Genomic DNA, 21,570 nt, shown 5'->3' with positions numbered 1-21,570 from the left:
TTAATTTGGCTCTAGTTTTCTCAATTTTTTATCGATTCAAACCAAACACCCTAATCGAGAAACTATCAGTCACACTTGTTGGTCACGTCGCGGTTGTGTATTTACACGGATATTCCTTGAGTTCTGTCCAATGGTGAGACATTTGCATGATTTTTTATTTTATTTCTAATATGAACCTAGCACTTTTCAGTGTCAAATCATAACCGAATCGTATAAATGTGACTTTCTGGATCATGCACGACTTATTACGACTTATACATAGGTATATCGGAAATTATAGGTTTTCCAAATCGTCCAGAACATCAGTTGATTTGTTCTACTAGATCAACCAAAAATGTCTGTAGTATCGAAAAATGTCAAAGTGTCCATGTGGATCATGCATGATCTATTTCCGAGCAATCCAAATGTTCAAGGTTCTTCAAATCGTCCAGGATTTCAGATAATTTGATCTACTAGATCAACCGTGATTGGGACAATGTCTTTAGTATCGAAATATTTCCAGACAGATTCATAGTGTCTATATCGACAATAGGGGTATTCACTGTGCGCATCGTAAACATATAAACTATCGTAAAAATAGCAGGGTCAATTGGAGTGTTATGGAAGTTTACGCATTTACGAGGGTTTATACGTTTACGATGCGCTTTGTGAATACCCCTAATGTTTAATTATTTCCACGTATAACAGATGATCTAGGTTCTCCAAATCGTCCTGTAGTTCAGATGATTTGTTTTACTAGATCAACAAAGACTAGGATAATATCTGTAGTATCGAAATATCGATTTGGAAATCCTAGAACATTTGGCATACACGGGAATAGGTTGGCATGATCCACATAGACACTGCAAATTGGTTTGGGCATATTTCGATACTACAGATATTGAATTAGTCTTGGGTGATCTAGTAGAAAAATAATCTAATCTCCAGAATGATTTCAGAACCTATAACATCTTGTATACATAGAAAAAGGTCGGACACGATTCACATGGACATGTTGAATCTGTTTGGACATATTTCGATACTACATACATTATTGCAGTCTTGGTTGATGTAGTAGAACAAATCAACTGAACTCCAGGACGATTTAGAGAACCTAGAACATCCTGTATACATGGCAATTGCTCGCATATATACGATTCATTTATAATTTGAGAACGAAAAATGCTATGTTCATATTGAAAAAAAGGAAAATGTCTCACATTTTACAGATCTCAGGGAATTTCCGTATAAATCCGCTGTGACTTATGGAATTGAGATCATTTCTCGATTATTTGAAGGGTGTTTGGTTTGAACCGATAAAAAATTGAAAGCCAAATGAACAACAAAATTGATGACAGCAAAATAATCCCGAACGGAAAGGTTACAATGAATTCCACATTTTATGTGACAGCGCGATTTTCGCGACATCATTTAATGTTTCCGCGATTTTCACGACTGAAAGTTCAAATCCGCGACATATCCGCGAAAATCGCGAAATCCGCGCCTGTTGTAACAGCGATATTGAACCATTCAAAATTACATTAATCTTTCTGCATGAATTTGAGGATTGATAGCCAAAAACTTACACAAGAAAGTAATGATATTGAAGAATCGTTAAGTACATTGAATGATTATGGATTTTGTTTAAATTGAAGAAGTTTATATATATAACTGTATATATATAACTGTATAATGTAATTTCAGAGCTCATTTAAGAAGAGTCTGCAGGGTTCCTTCAATAGACAGGTATCATCGATCCCATTATTTTGTTGCATTAAGTTTATATTTTCTCATAGATATCTAGTGGCCAATCACGTCAAAATCAGCTTGTTTGAAAACATGTGTTTCGGAATTATGAAATCATTAATTAATTATATGTCAAACACTCAGCAGCGTCATTTTTTCTAGCGGAATGAGTTTCATCATCACTGCTATCTACCAGAAGCTCAACACTCCGATCGTGCCAAATCCACTGCCCATAATCCCATATCAGTCTCATATGGAAAAAAGTAGGCTTTGAGAAAATGGCAGATGAAGTTAAAAAGTGCAATTTCAATGTAAATTGAAAAAAAAATCATAATTAATTGATCTATAATTTGACCAATTGAATTTCAGAATGCGACTGATATTCAGTTACTTTGCTTGATGGGATAAACTGACTTGAGGTTGTTTTCAAATTTTTCATGATTAAAGTCCGTAGTTTTATCACGTAATATGAAAGAATATGCCAATTGATACTGAATAACGTTATTATCTTAAAATTGATAAATATCCATATGGAACTGATATGCGATTATAAGCAGTACAGTGCCTTCAAATTTTTGGCAACACATGATTTCTGTCTTCTTTGCTGATTCAACTAGGGCTTTATTCCATTTCTGATGTCACTGAACCATTCTTTGCGAATCCTATATACCTATTGGGTATTTAATGAAAATTTATCCAGAAGGTACTAGCACAAACTTGAGAACAAAATTAGCCATGGACGTCACTGGCACTGTTATTTGATTATCAAATATAGATTTTATCAGAAAACCATACAATCCGGAAATCCGGATCAATATGATTTCGCCAGAAAAAAATTAACACTCGAGGTAAGTTCAGCCAAGCACTAGCTTTTGTGATAAATCAATACCTAATAATCCAATTTTGTGTCACCGCTGGAACTAGACATTCAAACTGATGTTGATCTGCACTGCACATAAATAATCAAGAACTTATCTAACTAAAGTGAATATAACCAACTCACAAACAAATTCTGAGAACTAAATCACTAAACAATAAAATCCAAACTGAAATAAACCATCACCGAAAAATGAACCCCAAATAACTCACCATTTCCGGCCTTCTGCCCTTCCGGGGCGGCAAAGATGCTGGACTGCATTCGGTTCTTGTTCATGCTGCGTGGGGTCTGGGGCTCAGCACCGTCAGCTCCGAAAAGATCGCTGCTTCCACCGCCTGGAGGCTTCAGGACTCTGCAATTCAGACAAAACAAAACAAAACGATCGCACTATTAGTTTGACACTCTCCGAGGCACGGGAAAACAATTATTATAACACTCCAGCTGGTGCGAACGAAAACTTACAACTGAACAAAAAAATGTACCACAGGAAAATTTGCTAGATTTCGAAAAGAAGGCAAAAGGGCTTCGCGTTTGACCTGAATTTTCCACCGAAATCACTACACCGATTGAGAACAGAAAGCACCGAAATAGCAGTTAACAGCAGCTGAGATTGAATACGAACGGCGTTCCGCTTTGGTCAGCTGAGAGGCACAAACTGAACTGAAAAATTGAGTTGAGCACAGCAGCACCAATCTAGGACTAGTTCAGGAGGACACAATCGCGTCGGTATTTTACAATGGAGCCTTGCCGGAGGTCGTTGTCGTCGTCTGCTCGACGGACGGAACGGTTGCGTATGTGTGTGGGTGCAATACGGAACGACGACGGCAGTACACACAACACACGCGATATATTTTTTTTTTATATGAAACGTGAAAGAGAGTCCCCGTGGAAAAGAAGTCCGTATCTGGCGACGAAGAAGGACGCGAAAAGTAAATAAAATCTGTCAGATTCTCGTTCACAGCCGTTTGTGCTCTTGCGCTTGCTGTGTAGGTAATAACGACGGGCGAATGAGTCACAGACGGTTGGGCTACTTTGTTTTGGTCTTCCTGACTTGTGGACCATGGCGAAAAGGAGAAGAAGATTGTAAAAGGAAATGATTGCCTGAGCTTGAGCTATATGCCGTAGGAAGCATGAGGTGGAATATCTGATGTCGGTTGAATGATTCTTCAGAGATCTGCAACAGCAGCAGCAGCAGCAGGCAATCCAGAACACACAGGTTTTCAGGTCGCTGCTTTTAGCCTTCAGTCGATGATCTACAAATCGATGCTGACGTTGTGGGGGAGTCGCTAACTAGAGCTCCGTGTTGAGGAACGGTATGTAATCCATTATACTTGCATGAGCTGTTCAGTGCAAGAAAGCAGCAAAGCAGGCAGCGATTTGATTTGAATTTGAAATCACGCACACGTCTACAGATATGTGATGCAGTGTGTGTCACCCATAATGCGAAACGTGGTTGAATCCTGTTGGAACATGTAACAGGTAAACGGTGTCTGGGCCTGGGGGGAAGATGAGTACAGTTATGCTTCGTATTACGCGATTAAGGAATTTCTCCCGTAACATTTGAAAAATGCCTATCCTCGTTGATCGATTCTCTTCATCGACTTTCGCTTTGGTTTACCACGGCAACGTAAACTGCATGGGAAATTCGTTTGCAGTCGGGTTATTCGCGAAAGAAAAAATCGATGAAGAAAATCGATCAACAATGATAGGCCCTTTTTTCGAATTACGCGAGATTTGAGATAATTGCTACACGGTAAAAAAAAACATCATGTTTGTGTAAAGTGATTTGGTGTTGAATTTGCACTACTTGCCAAACATTGCTATTCGATGTGCAAATCAAATCCCTCGGAAGAAATCATATCGAAGCACGATGAAATCAACAGCAAATCACGTAATTTTAGATTGTATTGCACATCGTTGTTGATGTGCTGTGCTTTGAACTCGAAATGTCAACCATACTGATATTAAAAATATATCAAGTTTAACTAATTTATCATTGGATTTCATGTTTGCTGAAAATGGTTTTAAATAAATATATTGCCTTGTTCATACTGCAAGCCTTGTTATATGTTATTCAGAATATGACCATACAACATGCATCATATGTTTCCAAGTGATATTGAACAACATTACAAGGCTTTTAGTAGAAGCAAGAGGAGACATTGAGCAGTAAATTTGATAAGTTTGACAATGTTTTGTAATAGAAGTTATCTGAATAATACACTATTATTGAATACAGCAACAATCTTGTAATACTCACGCTCTAGAATGCAAATTATTTCGGGTAGAAATGGAGAAATGTCGCTTTCTTGATCTGAATTCATCTGTTGTTGACTTGTAATCGTCGCGATTAATGTTTGGTATGTGCGTTTTTGACATTTGCTTCCAAAAACAAAACTAATCAAATTCAAATGATGAAAACAGTGGTGCCAATTCAAATGATAATCATTTTGATTCAAAAGTGTTACACAGTACATCTTTTTCAACGATAAATCACTTTGTTTCAATACGCGAATCACTTGAAAATCAATGATAAATCACTTCAATTCGTAGTGCCGCATGACAGACTGAGTCAAGTGCAAGAGCATTTGGATTAGATGTGACAACTTTTTACCGTGTACAAAATGGTATAATTTTATACAGAGCTGAAAAAAGGGCCTGCCAAGCTAGTGGATTTCGCTAACTGGGCTGCGCTTTTAGCCCAGTTAGCAAACCAGTACTGTACATGTCTATTGAGTAGCCCGCGAGCTTTCTACTAACGTAGCAATGACCAGATTTAATTCAAATAAATAAGATTGCACACCTCACCGTGCCAACTTTTGGAATCAACACTTTCATAGTTCTTCTTTTCTCCACGGGGGCCAACTTTGATTTGCCAATAGGTGAATATCCAGAACCGAACTGGTAAACGCAGGGATGCCAGTGGTGTTTAGAAAAAAATCTTCATCGAGATGGACGAAATGTCTTAATAACTCAAGGGGTAAGTCACTCAGCACAGTGTGCCGAAAGTAAATTCGGCACAGCTTGGGCACATCCAAGTTACAATCTCGTAGGCATTGGATTGTTCATTAAATAAAGTGGGAGCACTGCTGAACAGCTGTCATTGAAGTTGTTCACAACAGTACGTGCAGTTTGACTGTGCATTTCAGAAACCTACTCTAATTGAATATAATATAGGAAGTCAGAACAGCAATTCACTTCTCTTCTTCTTCTTCTTCGTATTTCAAGCTTATTGCATATCGCATATTAGCTTATTGCGTGCTCTCAACTTAGTGTTTTAGATGCACTTCCACAGTTATTAATTGAGAGCTTTCGGTGCCTATACCATTTTTGCATTGGTATAATTGTGTGGCAAGTCCAATCATACTTCTATGCCCAGGGAAGTAGAGAAATTTTCCAACCCGAAAAATTCCTAGACCGGACCGGGAATCGAACCCAGCCACCTACAGCATGGTCTTGCTTTGTAGCTGCGCCTTTACCGACTGAGCTAAGGGAGGCCCCAATTCACTTCTCGGTTCACATTTACATTCGAAACATAGGCTTCCGAGGGCTGTCGATTGCTATCGATGTCGGTCACAAGTCGTTCAGCTAGTACGCAAATGGAGTGTACTTCAAACCGGAATGCAAGAACAATTTGGATGGATTGGATCATGCAGTGGTGACGGTTGGATACGGAAAACTCAAAGGAGAAGATTACTGGCTAATCAAGAACTCCTGGTCCAACTACTGGGGCAAAGATGGATATATGCTTTGATGGCGGTGAAGGGTAACAACTGTGGCCTTACCACCGATGCGACGTATGTAAATTTGAAGTGAGATTTCTGTTTAAATTAGAATTAAGTAAAAGAGTAGTTTTATTTTCGGATATGTGCCAACTAATACGAGATGGAATAAATGGTATTGTTCGAATTCTCCCGGACCTCCAACCCAATGGCAAAACCGAACGTCTTAGCTTGGGATCCTCCTTCTTGGCATAATCTATTCCAACGTCGACAACCTCCCATAGCGTCTTACCCGGAATCATCACCTTGAGCAGTTCCTCTTCCAGATTGAGCAGAAAGGTGTAGTGCTTCTGAATTGTTGCCGTCGGATTGACCAGCAACGATCGGACGACATTGGAGCAGTAAGACTTTCAACGCGCACCCAGAGCACAGATGATCGATCCGAAGTGCAGATAGTTCTTGTCGTTCAATGCACTGAACTTCAAGCTGAAATTGCCATCCGACTGGATAACACGACAGCTTGGCATGTTTTACTTTCTTATCAGCATCGATCTTCATGATGTGATCCTTGATGTACTTGTCGAACACGTCTACCGTCACAAGACAGGCCTTCTTGATGGAGATAACCTCGGAGTCCTCCTTGGAGCACATGATGTACCCGATTGGGACGCTGATATCCACCGTGTCGAAGCTCTTATCCTTGACGAAGGCTCGCCACGATTCACAGAATTCACCCGGGAAGTTGTCCTTGGAGAAGACGCCTAACGTTTTGCCATCCTTGGATCCTTTGATCGCCTCCAGTAGCTTTTCAAAATTTGACTTGTCTTTGTCGTTCTTATCCCGAACCAACAGGTTCACAGACGGGATGCTCTCCTCGATCTGCTTCAAGAAGTCGACCTTCTTCTTGCTGGTCAGGAAAAAAGATGGACTTTTCGCACAGCACCGTAATCGTATCGGTCAGCTCGTATCCCAGCAGCCAGGTCTGCAGCGAGGTGGATTTGCTGCAGATGGTTTCCTTGTCTACGCCGACCGCCGTCAGAATGCGATCCACCTTCTGCAGTGAATCATCATGCGAAAACTCTGGTTTCTTCCAGTTGGCGTAGAGGCGTTTTTTTCCGTCGGTAAAAGTAATCCTTATCAAGCACGATAATTGAAATTTTCGGGGCCTTTGCGATTGCAAACCAAAACATTCAAGCTGTCAGAAATACCGGGTTGCCAAATATACCACAATATTCGTATTTTACAAAAAACCGCAGCTTGTTCTATGACCGGCACAATCGGCAATCCTGCGGCACACTGACAAACATTTTACCCAAGATTGGTGTGCGGAGTGACCTACCCCTTGTAATCACTACTTTCAAATACTTTCGAGAGGGGGTGTGTTCATGCTTATAAAATTGAGTCTTTACAGAAGTTAAGGGAAGTTTTTTTTTAATCTAGTTCGTTTATTTGAAAGGCTCAACCATGTTAGCTTTACGGAGCCGATAATTTATGGCGAAGTTACAAAATTTACTCAATTCTAGTAGTTGGTCATCTTGAACTCTTTGATTTTGGCACCCCGAATTCCCATACCACAATAGAAGGGATTTTGAAAATAATGTATTTTTGCTCCTTGTGATAACATTTTTTCATAAAATATTAATTATTAATAACGTCTACGCCGTAAAGATGATTCACGGTTCGATTTAGGCAACACAAAACTTTCGGGCTTATTGCCAAAATCGAATTGATATTATTCTTTACATTCGTTTCAACACTTCGATCGCCTCTTCGCTTCTCTTCGCTCTCACTATGGTATCGGCCTGACGAGAGCTCCTGTATTAGTCAGCCGATTCTTCGTAACAAACTTGGTCCATGTGGTTCTTGCATACAATTACATTCTGCTGTTTCCATTTCCGATGACTTTTTGTTAATCTCCTCTTCTAGTACCTCGATAACTTCTTCCTCCATAATTTCCATTTTGCTTGACACCGCCCTTTTTCAACAACTACTGCATAGGAATTGGTTTGACCTTTCTCTTGTTTCCGTGTTTCATGTTCATTCTTGGTTTCCCGAGATGGGCAAGAATCTTTACGATGCCCTTCCGATTGATTCAAAAAACACTTGTTCTGGAGTCCATCATAGAACACATTTCCTCTCCTGTTTAAGAAATCCAGTCGTCTTCCTCAATGTACACACCTCGCACACCAGCATACATGTCGATACCCGATACCACAGGGAATTTTTCACAGTTCCATATTTACCACGCTCCAATGATAGTTCGTTGACCGTTATTTCTAGAGGCAGGGTTACTTCCACTCACTTGCTATAAAAAAATGTTTTTCGGAATTATGAAATCATGATATATTATAATGCTTATTAGTACTTGTAAGTTACAAGAGGAGGTCATGAAGTATATGTTTGACACATTAAATCTGTCAAAATTGCTTTCAGTGCGTCACAATCAGCGATTTTACGACTCGTGAGCGCTCACTCTGAGTGAACGCTCACGAATCATAAGATCGCTAATTGTGACGCTCTCAAAGCGAAATTGACAGGTTTTATGAGTCAAACACATACTCTACTACCTCTTCTTGTTACTTACAAGTACAACATAGCATTATTGCATCTAATGATTGCATAATTCCGAATAATATTTTTTTATAGCAAGTGAGTGGAAGCAACCCTGTCTAGAGGGAGATAAAACACCCCCACGTAGCGAAAATTGCTCCGGGCGATTGACTTGCGCACCTCCACTCACTTTCCGTTTCTTACATGGCCTGCAGAGACTTGAACTTGATGTACAAACATTTGTTGTCCGATATCGTGTATGTCGTGTCCATTTCCAACGCATCACAAATCCACCGATCTCGAACCATGACGGCACCCGCTGGGAAACGAAACTGCACCGTGTTAACGAACATTCCACTCATCTCGGTAATTATTTTCAATTTATGCCTTCAATACGAGCATAAGCAGCCGAAAACAACAAGGGCACCACAATTTGACCACGTGAATCCACTTCAGAGAAGCACTTTGCAAACCGATGCGTCGTTGTCGGTTGTAGGAAAGTAGCTGGATGTTAAGGGAAGTTAAGGGAATATCATTTGATTTCAGGGAACGTCGTTGTAATACGATGAACACCGTAAAAGTTCTGGGAACGTTGTACACACTTAATTTTATTTGCCGAATCTCAGCAAAAGTGACGCTTGGTTGCTGAGTATCGATTTTTTTTTTGCTGAACCTCAACAAACAAGCTGGTGAAAAAAAATTAGGTGTGTAGATCTTCAATAAACTTCGTAGATCTTCAAAAAACTTTGTAGATCCTCAGGAAACTTCGTGGACCTTCAGGGAACTTAGTAAAAGTTCAGGAAACTGCCTAGAAGTGTAGGAAACTTTTTAGAAGTGCAGCAAATGTTGTAGAATTTCAGTAAACTTTTTAGCAGTTTAGTGAGCTCTTAAGAGAACTTAGCAGAAGCTCGATGAATTAAGTCAAAGCTTAGCGAAATATGCAAAAGTTAGTAAACTTTGTAGAACTTCATTGAACTTTGTAGAAATTTCTCAGTATCAGGATGGGTGAGGAAAAAAAAATACATTTCGGCAGCAGGGTTTTTGAATGCCAAATATCTTGCAACCCTTGCCCGAGGCCTAGGTATTGTTTCACATGACGTATCATTTCGATTCGATGCATCGCAAAATTTTGCACGGTTATACGACATTTCCGATTCGCGGAAGGACATTACCGATTCGCGGAAGGACATTATCGATTCGCGGAAGGACATTTCGCGAAATGACCCGTTTCGCATAATCACCTTAACGGCGCCGGTGGTGTAGTGGTAAGCGTGATTACCTCTCACCCCAGCAGGCCTGGGTTCAATACCAGTCGGCGCCGCCGGGATGTTCTGAGGCATAACATCTCTGATCACGCCTTCCTTCGGATGGGAAGTAAAGCCGTTGGTCCCCGGTTCATGAGTTGATGGGTCGATAGGTAGGGTCCAGGTGTGGGAGCTGCCTTCCTGGCACGCCGGTAGCATTGGTGCTCAGCACGGAAAACAAGATCGACGGAAAAAACAAACCAAAGGTTGAATCACCTTTGTCGAAATGTTTGATAACTGAAGTATTTTTTTTTAGCATTTGATCTTAATAAAAATCTGGGACAGTAAGTCAGCTATCACAATGAAATTCATTTCACGGAATTCCGCGAAATTCAGCATTCCGCGAAATGTACTTGGGCGAAATTGGGCATTCAGCGAAAAAGGGCATTCCGTCAATGGGATTCCGCGCAGTGTCGAACTATCATTTTGCACATTTCTGGGGGCCGTTAATTAATCAGCAAAGATCAATGAATCGATAGAGTTAGGATATTATTTTTGATTCCAAAAGCTAGTTGAATTGAACGATGTTTTGATTGTTTGTTCTAGTTTTATTCTCACAGACGAAAACCCCCTCCGTGGTAGTCAAACAGTTATTCCAGTATGGTAAAAATAATTAATTCATTAATTTATCTAGAACTACGCACTTATCTACCGGATACTACCAGTAGATGTGCAAACAATTATTGCTTTTGCCTGTACATAAAGCTGGGTTTAGACTAGGCAAGTCAAATGATCAACTCAGTTGAATTCAATTGGCTTGAAAAGTTGAGCCCGGTTTAACTTTTTTCAATTCAAGTGAGTTGATCAAGTCAGTTGAATGGCATGGTTTACACGTTCAATTCGCGTTCAGGTCAGTTGAATTCAACTGACTTGCCCTGTCTAAACCCAGCTTAAATGATAGTGATAAGTGCCGTAGTTTTTCATTAATCGAGCAAAGTTTAAAAATCTCCATGCATTCTCCAAGCCTAGACATTTCAAGGTAGGTGACCCCCTACATGTGACTACCGGAAGAAGTGGCTTCCATCGGTTAATTTGAAAAGCACACCAAAAATAAGGATTGCAAAACTCTCTAACTTTATCTAGTAAGAATAAGAAATTCTCTGAATATTTCTAATGGGAAGGTTCGTTTGGTTCAGCTTTTGACAGCATTTCAGCATTTGGCACAAAAAATTCTCTCCACTCATCTCTCCCTGTTAGGATTTCTAAAGCTGGGTTTAGACAGGGCAAGTAAATTGATCAAGTCAGTTTAATTCAACTGACTTGACCACGAATTGAACGTGTAAACCATGCCGTTCAACTGACTTGATCAACTCACTTGAATTGAAAAAAGTTGAACCAGGATCAACTTAAAGCCAATTGAATTCAACTGAGATGATCAATTGACTTGCCTAGTCTAAACCCAACTTAAAGCTGGGTTTAGATTAGGCAAGTCAAATGATCAACTCAGTTGAATTCAATTGACTTGAAAAGTTGAGCCTGGTTCAACTTTTTCAAATCAAGTGAGTTGATCAAGTCAGTTGAATGGCATGGTTTACACGTTCAATTCGCGTTCAAGTCAGTTGAATTCAACTGAATTGATCAATTGACTTGCCCTGTCTAAACCCAGCTTAAGGGAGAACTCCACGCGCAATATTATTTTCTTCCTAACCTCAAAATGTATGGAAGTCGATCTGTCAAATTGGTCAAATTGAACGGTGTGTTATGTATTTTCCATGGAGTTAAACAACAATTGCACTCTCACGCATCATCATCGGATATAAACAGTTATTGCCGTGTAATTCATTGATATTATTGTTACTTCTTCGGTGGAATTCTTTAAGGTTATATCAACTCCAACTGCTTTAGCTATAATACCGTCGATATACATGATTGTACAACAATTTAACGACCATGCCCTGTCGTAGCTTTAAGATACTGATACTCATATCTAAATCTGTTATAAATTTGGCTCTCAAAAAGATATGGGAATCAATGTCAATAAATAGATAGAAGGATTCTTAATTTGTGCACACTTCTTCATTGCACATTGTAGACGAAATACGCGTATCTGTCAAGGGTAAGCAAATAAGGTATTGGAATTAAATGGAAATTACTAATCCTTCTTTCTCTCTCAGACGTCGATTTCATCAGGATTCCACGAAAATGTCAAAACTATGGAAACATCAAGACCTGGAGCCTCATTATGGAAGTCGTATCGAAGCAAATTTCGTATAAATGCCTGTATGAAAATGTCATTTCAACCAGTGCACCTAATGTGACCCTTGATTTGTCATTCTCTCAAGATGCCGGTCACGAAACTTGTTAATACTGATCCAGAGTTAGTGCTGTAAGTCGGAGATCTAAAAGCCCCTTAACCCATCATAATCTTACCAACCCCCGTTTCACCTACTAAATCTAATAATCATTTTCCGCTCTGATAATTCACCCAAGATATCCGTCTACCACTCCGCTCATGACGGTCCCCGACAAGAACTTCACTCAAACAAAACAAAAGCCATCGAAACGAGCCCCAGCCCCCCAAAGTGTGGAAATCTGATTAGGCCTCCAATCATAGAACAAAGTGCATGTCGTTATGCTTGGTTGAAAATAAATTAGTTTCGTATGATCTTCCCCTCCTGCTGATCCATTCACGCTGAATCGATCGCCAATGAAGACGGCCATTACGTAATTCCCAAGTCCGTTACGTGGCAAATTAAGGGCACACCACCGTTGTTGTTGCTGTTGATGCTGTGAAAATGACCAAGAAGAGCAGATACAATTTCTTCTGCATTATTATCGGTTTGCGCTGCATCAACTAATCTTAACCCACAACGACTATGATGATGATGATCATCATCATCATCAACAGCGGGTAAGTAGGCCCATTACATGGCTACAACGGCCTCCTCGCCGCGGATCGTGGAGGAATGCGGAAAAGGTTTTGATCGACCTTGAACGTGGTGGCCCTCGCTGATATGGACTGCGATGGATGCGATTAGTTGGGGCATGGCTTGATTGGATGGTTGGTCCGGAGCGCTCTTTCGTGGTTTTTGATCGATTAGGCACGCTTCGTCGGAGAACCGCTATTGTGGCAGCAGCATCTGCCGCAGCAGATTGGAAAGTAATAAGAGAAGGTAGGTGGTGAAAATTGTGGTCAAGCTGAGATCTCCTGCCTGGTAATGTGTTGTGCTGTAATGTGCTCATTGGATCAATTTGAGCAAATGGATGAACTTGAATCAATGAGGATTTTAGGATTTCTTCAACACTGAGGTTTTAAAGTATTCAAACCGTGGTCTATAATAAACCCAAAATTGTTACTTGGGAGGGAAACGGTAGGAACTTTTTTTCTTTGAGCTTTAGGGATTTCCAGAGGGCTGCAGGAATGCCAAGAAAACTTAAGAGAACTTGAAGAAGATTTGTGAAACTTCAAAGAAGTTCCAATAACCTCAAAGAAGCTAGGTCAATAAACTATCAGGGGTGCTTAGAGATCTTAAGGGCTGTCACAATAACTGCAGGAACGTCCAGACTTTCGGGCATGTTTAAAAATCTATTAAGGTTTGTTTCGATAACGTTGAACGTTAGCACAATATTAAGAAACTTTAAAGCAAAATATTAAGAAACTGAAGTTCTAGGAATTTCAGGAAAGTCCAGAGATCTTCGAAACATTTCAGTAAACTTTGGACATATTTTGGGAATTTCACAACAGAAGATCAGAAGTTCCATGGAAGTTTAAAGATTTTAAGGGCAGTTCTATTTATTTGAAGCACCAAGATCTTCACTGCCTATAAAAGCATAACAGTCCCATATGAATTTTTGTCAGAGGTATTCTCTAAAATCGATTGTAAACTACCGGCAGTTTACATTGTGTACTAAAAGTAACAATTTTTGTTCAGAAAATATCGTGAAAAATACCAAAAAAGAGTACGCAAAAATAAATGTCCAACACAGTTTTTCTCGGCATGCGGTTTTTCCAGTTGGGACTGATATGCTTTTATGGGCAGTTCTCGAGAATTGCAAGAACTTGTGGATGGCTTCGACAACCTAAGGAAATTAAAGGAACTTTACAGAAGTTCCAAGAAGCTCGAGAAATTTCCGAAAACTTCAGCAAAGTTTCGACATCTTCAGGGAAGATCAGAGAACTTTAGAGAAGTTTAATGATTTTTCAGCAGTTTCGTTATTCTCAGGGATGTTTCAAGTATCCAAAATACCGACAATTTCAGGAATGTTATGAAAATGCTGTATAAATGCGGGGTCACCGGGGAAGTATCATGAATATCCGGAAAATTGTTGGAACGCTATAGAAGTTCCGAGAACTACTTGAAAAATTAGGAAACTTTAGAGGAAATTTGAGAACTTCTTGAAAATTTAGGAAATTTAAGAAAGTTTAGAGATTTTAAAAGGGGTTCCACGAGCTTCAATCAAGAAAGTCCTGAAATATCAGAATAATTATCGGAGCTTCAGGATAGATCAAATTACTTCACGGAAGTTTCATTATCTTCAGTAAATTGCGGAAACTTTTAAAAACCACTGGGAAATTCAGGTCTAGCGAACATAATTGATGTTAAACGATCTATAGAGCAGTTTCAATAACTTCAGGGAAACTCCGAAAACATCAGAACACTCTAAACTTCCGGGGATCTTTCAAAGATCTTGAAGAATAAGTCATTTTGTTTCGGCTTTCAGTTTTCATGAGAAAATTTAACGGTTTTATCATCGCCAACGTTTCGATCCAGAGGTTGGGATCTTCATCTGACCTAGTTTTAGCTTTATATCTCCTGAAGAAGGCCAAGTTCAAAGACCGAAACGTCGGACATAGAACATCCTCGCGTTTTGATCCACCGTTAAACTGAAAAGCCAATTTCCGAAAAATAAAGTATTTTTCACCTTCTCCGATTTGCATGAAACTTTGCATAAATGTGGGTTAGGCGAAATCATTAACATTTTTGCATAAATTTGGACATTTTGGATCTTGGATTTTTTTCAAAATGCGTCTTTGTCTTTTTCAATAAATTGTAGCTCAAAAACGTCACCAGACGCCATTTCGACAAGAAGTGAAGTTTTCGTGCAACAATTTATTGAAAAATGCCAAAGAAGCCATTTTGAAAAAAAATACAAGATTAAAAAGGGCAGATTTTTGTAAAAATGTGAATGATTGCTCATAACACACAATTAGGCAATATTTTATGCAAATCGGAGAAGGTCGAGTTATCCCGGTTCGTCATTTGGCGTAGAACTGCGCATTTTAAAGTTTCATAACAATCCTAGAGGGAACTAAATTGTGTATAACATTCCGAAATTTTAATTATGGGCGCCCCTTATGAATTATAACATATGAAAAATTTGAGACTAACCAGCTCCAAATTGACCATGACAACAGTACAGGAGAGGACGAAGTATTTTCATAAAAATTCAAGATATTTTGCCGCTGATTAAAAGTTCCCAGCGTTTTTCCCACCTCCCGGTTTACTGGTCGCCCAAAATATCGTCAGAGAAGTCTTTCTGGAATTGAATTGTTTCCCATTTAACATGGAAGTTCTTTCTAGCTTCCTCTGGAAGACTCATCTGATTTCTCCAGTATCTGTCTTTCGACCAGTAACCGTCCCCAGAAGTTCTTGTGACTTCCTGTGGCAGTATATTTCGACTTCTACAAATAGTTTTTTTTATGAGCAGACCAGGGAACAACACGTGCCAGTATCCAGACATGTGAGTAACACTCTGAGGCTTGACAGCTCTAGTAAAGACCTCATTAGACTCCGTAACACCATTCCTGGGTAGTACCAGCGTTCTGGTCTGCCTAAATTGAAGACCAATTGTAAACGATTAACAAAGATCGTTCAGGCCAGAATGGTGGATCCCAGAAATAACGGTTTTACCAATAAGATCCGTTCTCTCCGAGATTGTGCAAAGCCTTTATGGAAGCTAACCAGAATCTTAAAAAATAACCCCAGACCCATTCCACCACTGGACTGGTTCCACTGAATCGTCCCGATGATTCAGTGGTTCATCTGATAACTTCTGTTGAGAAGGCTGCTGTGATTGGCCAACACTTCGTCAGTTACCATAATCTCGGACAAAACATGATTAGTCCACATGAGGTTGCTGTTGCTGAAAATGCAGTCAACCTCCATTTGATTCCCAACATCTTCCCCGAAGTTTCAGAGATTTCAGCTGACGAACTGTTGGCCTTCTTCTAAAAACATGAAGGCCCCAGGTTTCGATAACATCTTGAATCTAGAGCTCAAACAGATGAGTTCTAGATTCTATGATTACCTGGCCTTAGGCTTGGCTGAAGTCATACCCATCCGTAAACCTGGGAAGGATCCTTCCTCTCCTTTCAGCTACAGATCAATCAATCTTCTGTCAGGGTCATAAAAGTTTCTTGAATAAGATATACCGGCGTCTTCTAACATCTGCCGACGAAAATAATATCTTACTTAAGGTGCAGATTGGGTTTCGACAAGGTCAGTCGACTACTAACCAACTGACTCAAGTAAGCAATATTCTCAGACGGAACAAGTATATATCTAAAGCATTTACCATGGACGTTGAAAAAGAGTTCGACAATGTATGGCATGATGGGCTCGTGTACACACTACAACGATACGGTCTTCCAATCCTCCTTGTGAAAATCATCTAAAATTGCCTTTTAGACTCTCTCAATGGCATCACTTCTAATACCTTCAACATTGCCACTGGCTTTCCGAAAGGAAGTATCCTTGGACCCATTTTCTTCAACCTGCACATTCCGGCACTCCCAGATGGTGGAATGTTGGTTATGTTTGCAGATGACACATCCATCGTCTACAACGCAAGGGTCATCGGCGCTCTTACTGCCAAACTTCAGAGAGGCTTGGATGCCCTGTCTGAGTATTTCAACAACTGGAAGATCCGTATCAACGCGGCAAAGTCCCAGGTCATCATATTTCCATATTCCCAATCACCAAGACTTGTTCCGTCTGAAAATAATGAGATCTGCTTGAACGGCTCAGTGGTGAAATGATCCAAAGAGGATGTGTACCTCGGACTAACCAGCTTATTTTCAGGGAGCACATTGATAAAACTAACACCAAGTGGGTAGATCACCTTTTCGTGGTACGTTACGGGATGTAAGATCTACCACCGATTCCTAGTCCTGACTACTTCAAACTAGGGGAACAGGATTTTTCAGTAATCCAAGGAACACATCTTAGTCCTTGTTACTTTTTATGCCTTGTTGATAGTGACAAGACTCGGCTTTGTCTACCGAGGATGATCTTGAAACAAGGCAAAAAATGAGTTAGTTGTCTTCATCTATGTGATTCCTTCTCTTCGTTGTTCCCTAGTTTGAAGTGGTTAAGACTAGGGTTCTGATGCATGGTCATTATCGGTGTCATACCTTAATTTTGTTGCTAAGGAATCCAATTTTGACTGACAAAGGGGCGCGCCTTTGGAGGGTGTTTCAACACTCCGAAGGGTATAAATAGCGGGACCTTTCAATTAGAGTCGGAATCTTGCGATAAATGCAAGAGTGGCAACTGTAAAAAAAATCGAATACTTTATCATTTCTCAATAACGGCGCCGGTGGTGTAGTGGTAAGCGTGATTACCTCTCACCCCAGCAGGCCTGGGTTCAATCCCAGTCGGCGCCACCGGGATGTTCTGAGGCATAACATCTCTGATCACGCCTTCCTTCGGATGGGAAGTAAAGCCGTTGGTCCCCGGTTCATGAGTTGATGGGTCGATAGGTAGGGTCCAGGTGTGAGAGCTGCCTTTCTGGCACGTCGGTAGCATTGGTGCTCAGCACGGAAAACAAGATCGACGGAAAAAACAAACCAAAGGAAAAAAAAAAAAAAAATCATTTCTCAATAGTGATGGAGTAATACGACATGCACTAAACTAAGGACACGGAATATACTACAATAGATCAATTTACTGGTCGCAGTAGCGTTAGGTCCCGAACAGAGGAAAAAACTAACACCAAGTGGTTCCCTGCCAAATTCCATTTCCGCTTGAAGTCTTTCAGGCCAATTGCAGTTCCACCCTTTTTCTTCAGTATGTGCTTCACAATTGACCAGTATTCCCCAATTGGCCTTAGTTTCGGAGAGTATTCATCTTCTTGGGAACCACTGTGACGCCATTTTCGCTGTACCACTGTTTGATGGAATTTGAGTAGTGGCAGCTTGCCAAGGCTGGCCAGAATAGGCAATCCACCTCATGCTGTATTATTTTCCGTAGGCACTCCTCCTGGTAAATTTGCTGGTTCATGGTCCCAGTTTCACTTTTCAGCTCACAACTGCAGATTGCTTGCCAGACAAGGAACTTTTTGGGGAATTTGGGGAAACCGAGGTATGAAATTCCTGCCCAGGAATTTGATCGAATCGCGACGTGCTTGTTCCGGTGAAGCCATGAGGTAAACAAATTAAATTATCCTGACAACCAATGCCTACTGTGATTCTCTACACTCTTAGCTTGATTAATAATTTAAAAAAATCTTAAAAATGCCTCTATGGCAACGTTTTTAATGTGTCCGCATTTTTCGTGTTCAACCTTCAAGATTATAAACTGTTTTAAACTGGTAAAAAATAGAATAAGACAAGATGAGTAAAATAGTGAGTGATCGGAATTGTTTATGAAAGATCTCTGGAATTCAAAAAATCCTTGAACTTCAATTCCCAAGCTCCCTGACGAGATTTTGGATCATTTGACATTTGACAGACTGACAAACAATTTTAAAATTTTGAAGATAAGAAAGTTTTCAATACATTTTAACTTGAGAGGTGTCAGACTAAATAAAGGAAAACAAGTACCTGAATGAACCATTTGTTTTGAGATCTCTTAGTCTTGTCTTTGGAGATTTGTTGATATTCTTCGATTATTTTCAAGCTTGCACTTTGTGAAAATTTGATATATTTTGGATTTAGTTTTAATAAATTTCAGATTATTTATCTTTTTAATCTTTAAACTAGATTGATAATAGATTGGGGTATGGTCTTCGATTAATTTGCAATACCTCTAACAACAAGATAGTAGGAAAATGATTCTACAAAAAGAGAACTGTAAAATGCGGGAAATTTACAAATCGTAGGATTAAGACAAATTATCAAGCTCAATTTAGAAGTTCCGGTGTGATTTTGATGGACCAAAAACCTACAGATCCCCTGTGCTACCGTGGGAAGGAAAGGGTCACAGAGCTTAAACGTACAAAATACAGAACTAGGGGTATAAAAATGTTGGCCTATGGATCTAAGATTGGGCTAATCGCTAAAAATCAGCTATTTATCAATTTTATCTAGATGAACGCGTCATTGGGAAGGTACTAATGGATATTTTTGGTCGCTATTGAAAATTTAGCCGATTGCTGAATTTATGTATGGGCCCAAATTAGGGGCATTTAGGCTGACTTTACATCCATTTACATCTAATGGTGGGAAAAAAAACGATGGAAAGAATTCCAGATTCCCGACGATTTTTTATATTGTTGATAATTATTATAGCTTATTGTCTACTCTTTTTTTTTCCTTGATTTGTTTTCCGTCGATCTTGTTTTCCGTGCTGAGCACCAATGCTATCGACGCCAGGGAGGCAGCTCCCACACCTGGGCCCTACCTATCGACCCATTAACTCATGAATCGGGGACCAACGGCTTTACTTCCCTTGAAAGGCGTGATCAGAGATGGTATGCCTCAGAACATTCTGGCAGCGCCAACTGGGATTAAACCCAGGCTTGTTGGGGTGAGTGGCAATCACGCTTACCACTACGCCACCGGCGCCGCTTTATTGTCTACTAATTTTTCTTAATAAAATCCTATGAGTTATCCAGGTTTTTCCGAATGTTTCCACCATAAAGTACCATAGTTTCATTAACCTAAGATCCTAATTTCGCGCATTTTTGAAAAATACAAAGCAAATGTATCATGACAATATTTTAAATTGAGCTAGAAATTCTGATAAGTATTATTGACAAGTGTAAAGGAAAACTATGATTTTAAAAAAGATTATAACATCTTTAGAAAACTATTTCAATTCACATTAGCAGTGCTCATTACATTATTAATCATTCTTGCTAGGATTTGCCTGAAGAATTCTCCTGAAAATTCACTTGAAGTTCACCTCAGCATTTACTTAATATTATCCTGAAATTCCCATGGAATTATCATAGGAATATCTTTTAAGTTCGGCTAAGAAATTCCAAAAATTCTTCGGAATGCAATTGGGATTCTCCTCCTTTGAATTTTAAGAGATGAACTAGCCTATGGCTAAAAATCTCTTAAATAAAGATTAAAAAAAAAATCTCCTTTGAATTATCTAAAAAAAAAAACACCGGAATATCCTTAGAATACTCCTCGAGATCTACTTGAAATTTAGCTCAGAATTTTCTAAGGATATTCCAAAGAAATCCGTTGGAATTATTCTCAAAATCCCAATTGAATTCATTCGAGGTTCGATAGGAATTATACTCATATTTAATTGTAATCTTATGAATCCTCCGAAAACTCACATGAAAATATGCTCCGAACTTCGATCCTTAGATTTCTCTTTTGTATTATCTTGATGTTCTCCTCAGAATGATCATGGTGTAATCCTCCTTATCGTCCAAATTTTCTCATAATTCCTTAAGAATTAACGTCAAAAGCTGTTATGAATTTTCTTAAAATTTGTATTGAATCCTTTTTAAGGTTACCTTGGAAAACTACTCAGAATTACCTACAAAACTAGAGTTCTTCAATGCTCTAATGAAAATGAAAAAAAAAAACGAAAATGATCCAAGGGTTAAATTTTGTGGACATTGACAAGAATAAAAATTTAAACTCATCAGGTACATGAACTTGGGGAAATTTTAGAGATGTGGATTCAAATTTAACTTAAACCAATCTGTAGATTAACTAGGGGAAATGACGGCTTCGGCATAACAAACTATTTTCGGCAACACAAATTGGAACACTATTTTCACCGGATTTTCTTACGAAAACACTTCGCTGAATGCATGCAAACGATTCTTTATGCTTTCAGCTTCAATTTGACTATATTTTCACCACTGAGAAAAAGCAATCTAGCAAGGTTTTCTTGAAATGCAACACACGCACTACAAATTGTAGCTGATTTCGAGTTGCCGATAATAGAACAGCAGATTTACATGCAGTTCAAATGGAACGGTTGCCGAAGAAAAACTGGTTGCCGACAATACTCGCTCTCACTAGAGAAGATTGGAGCTTTGTAAAAGCGTTTCAAAACAGTTTTTGACAATTCTTTCGACTGAAATTGTTAGAGCAGCTGGCAGCAAAAGATTGTAAACAAACCAATACTGCATATGTGTGCGTTCCATACAGAAAAAGGCTATAGAAAGAAGGTCGCTGCTTAGGTTGCCGAGAATACGTAAATTCCCCTATTTCTTTCAAAAGAATTTCAGAGTTCTTATAAATTTTTAATCTGAATTA

The 21,570-nt window shown here is 39.4% G+C and overlaps 1 protein-coding gene across 5 annotated transcripts in view; it reads right to left on the bottom strand.

The window, feature by feature from the left end:
* Positions 1-21,570, bottom strand: part of Jupiter (jupiter) — a 406,535-nt gene that overhangs the window by 29,288 nt on the left and 355,677 nt on the right. For all 5 annotated transcript variants that reach the window (XM_065230951.1, XM_065230950.1, XM_065230952.1 and 2 more), the window contains exon 2: positions 2,815-2,954. In XM_065230951.1, the coding sequence (XP_065087023.1) occupies positions 2,815-2,954 (140 nt within the window). The remainder of the gene's footprint in view (positions 1-2,814; positions 2,955-21,570) is intronic.

This window comes from Ochlerotatus camptorhynchus, unplaced genomic scaffold (genome assembly GCF_037179485.1).
Source record: "Ochlerotatus camptorhynchus isolate MF236.1 unplaced genomic scaffold, CSIRO-AGI_Acam_v1.1 ptg000335l, whole genome shotgun sequence".
Lineage (NCBI taxonomy): Eukaryota > Metazoa > Arthropoda > Insecta > Diptera > Culicidae > Ochlerotatus > Ochlerotatus camptorhynchus.
The sequence above is the reverse complement of the archived record's forward strand: the minus strand, read 5'-3'. Positions and strand labels throughout refer to the sequence as shown.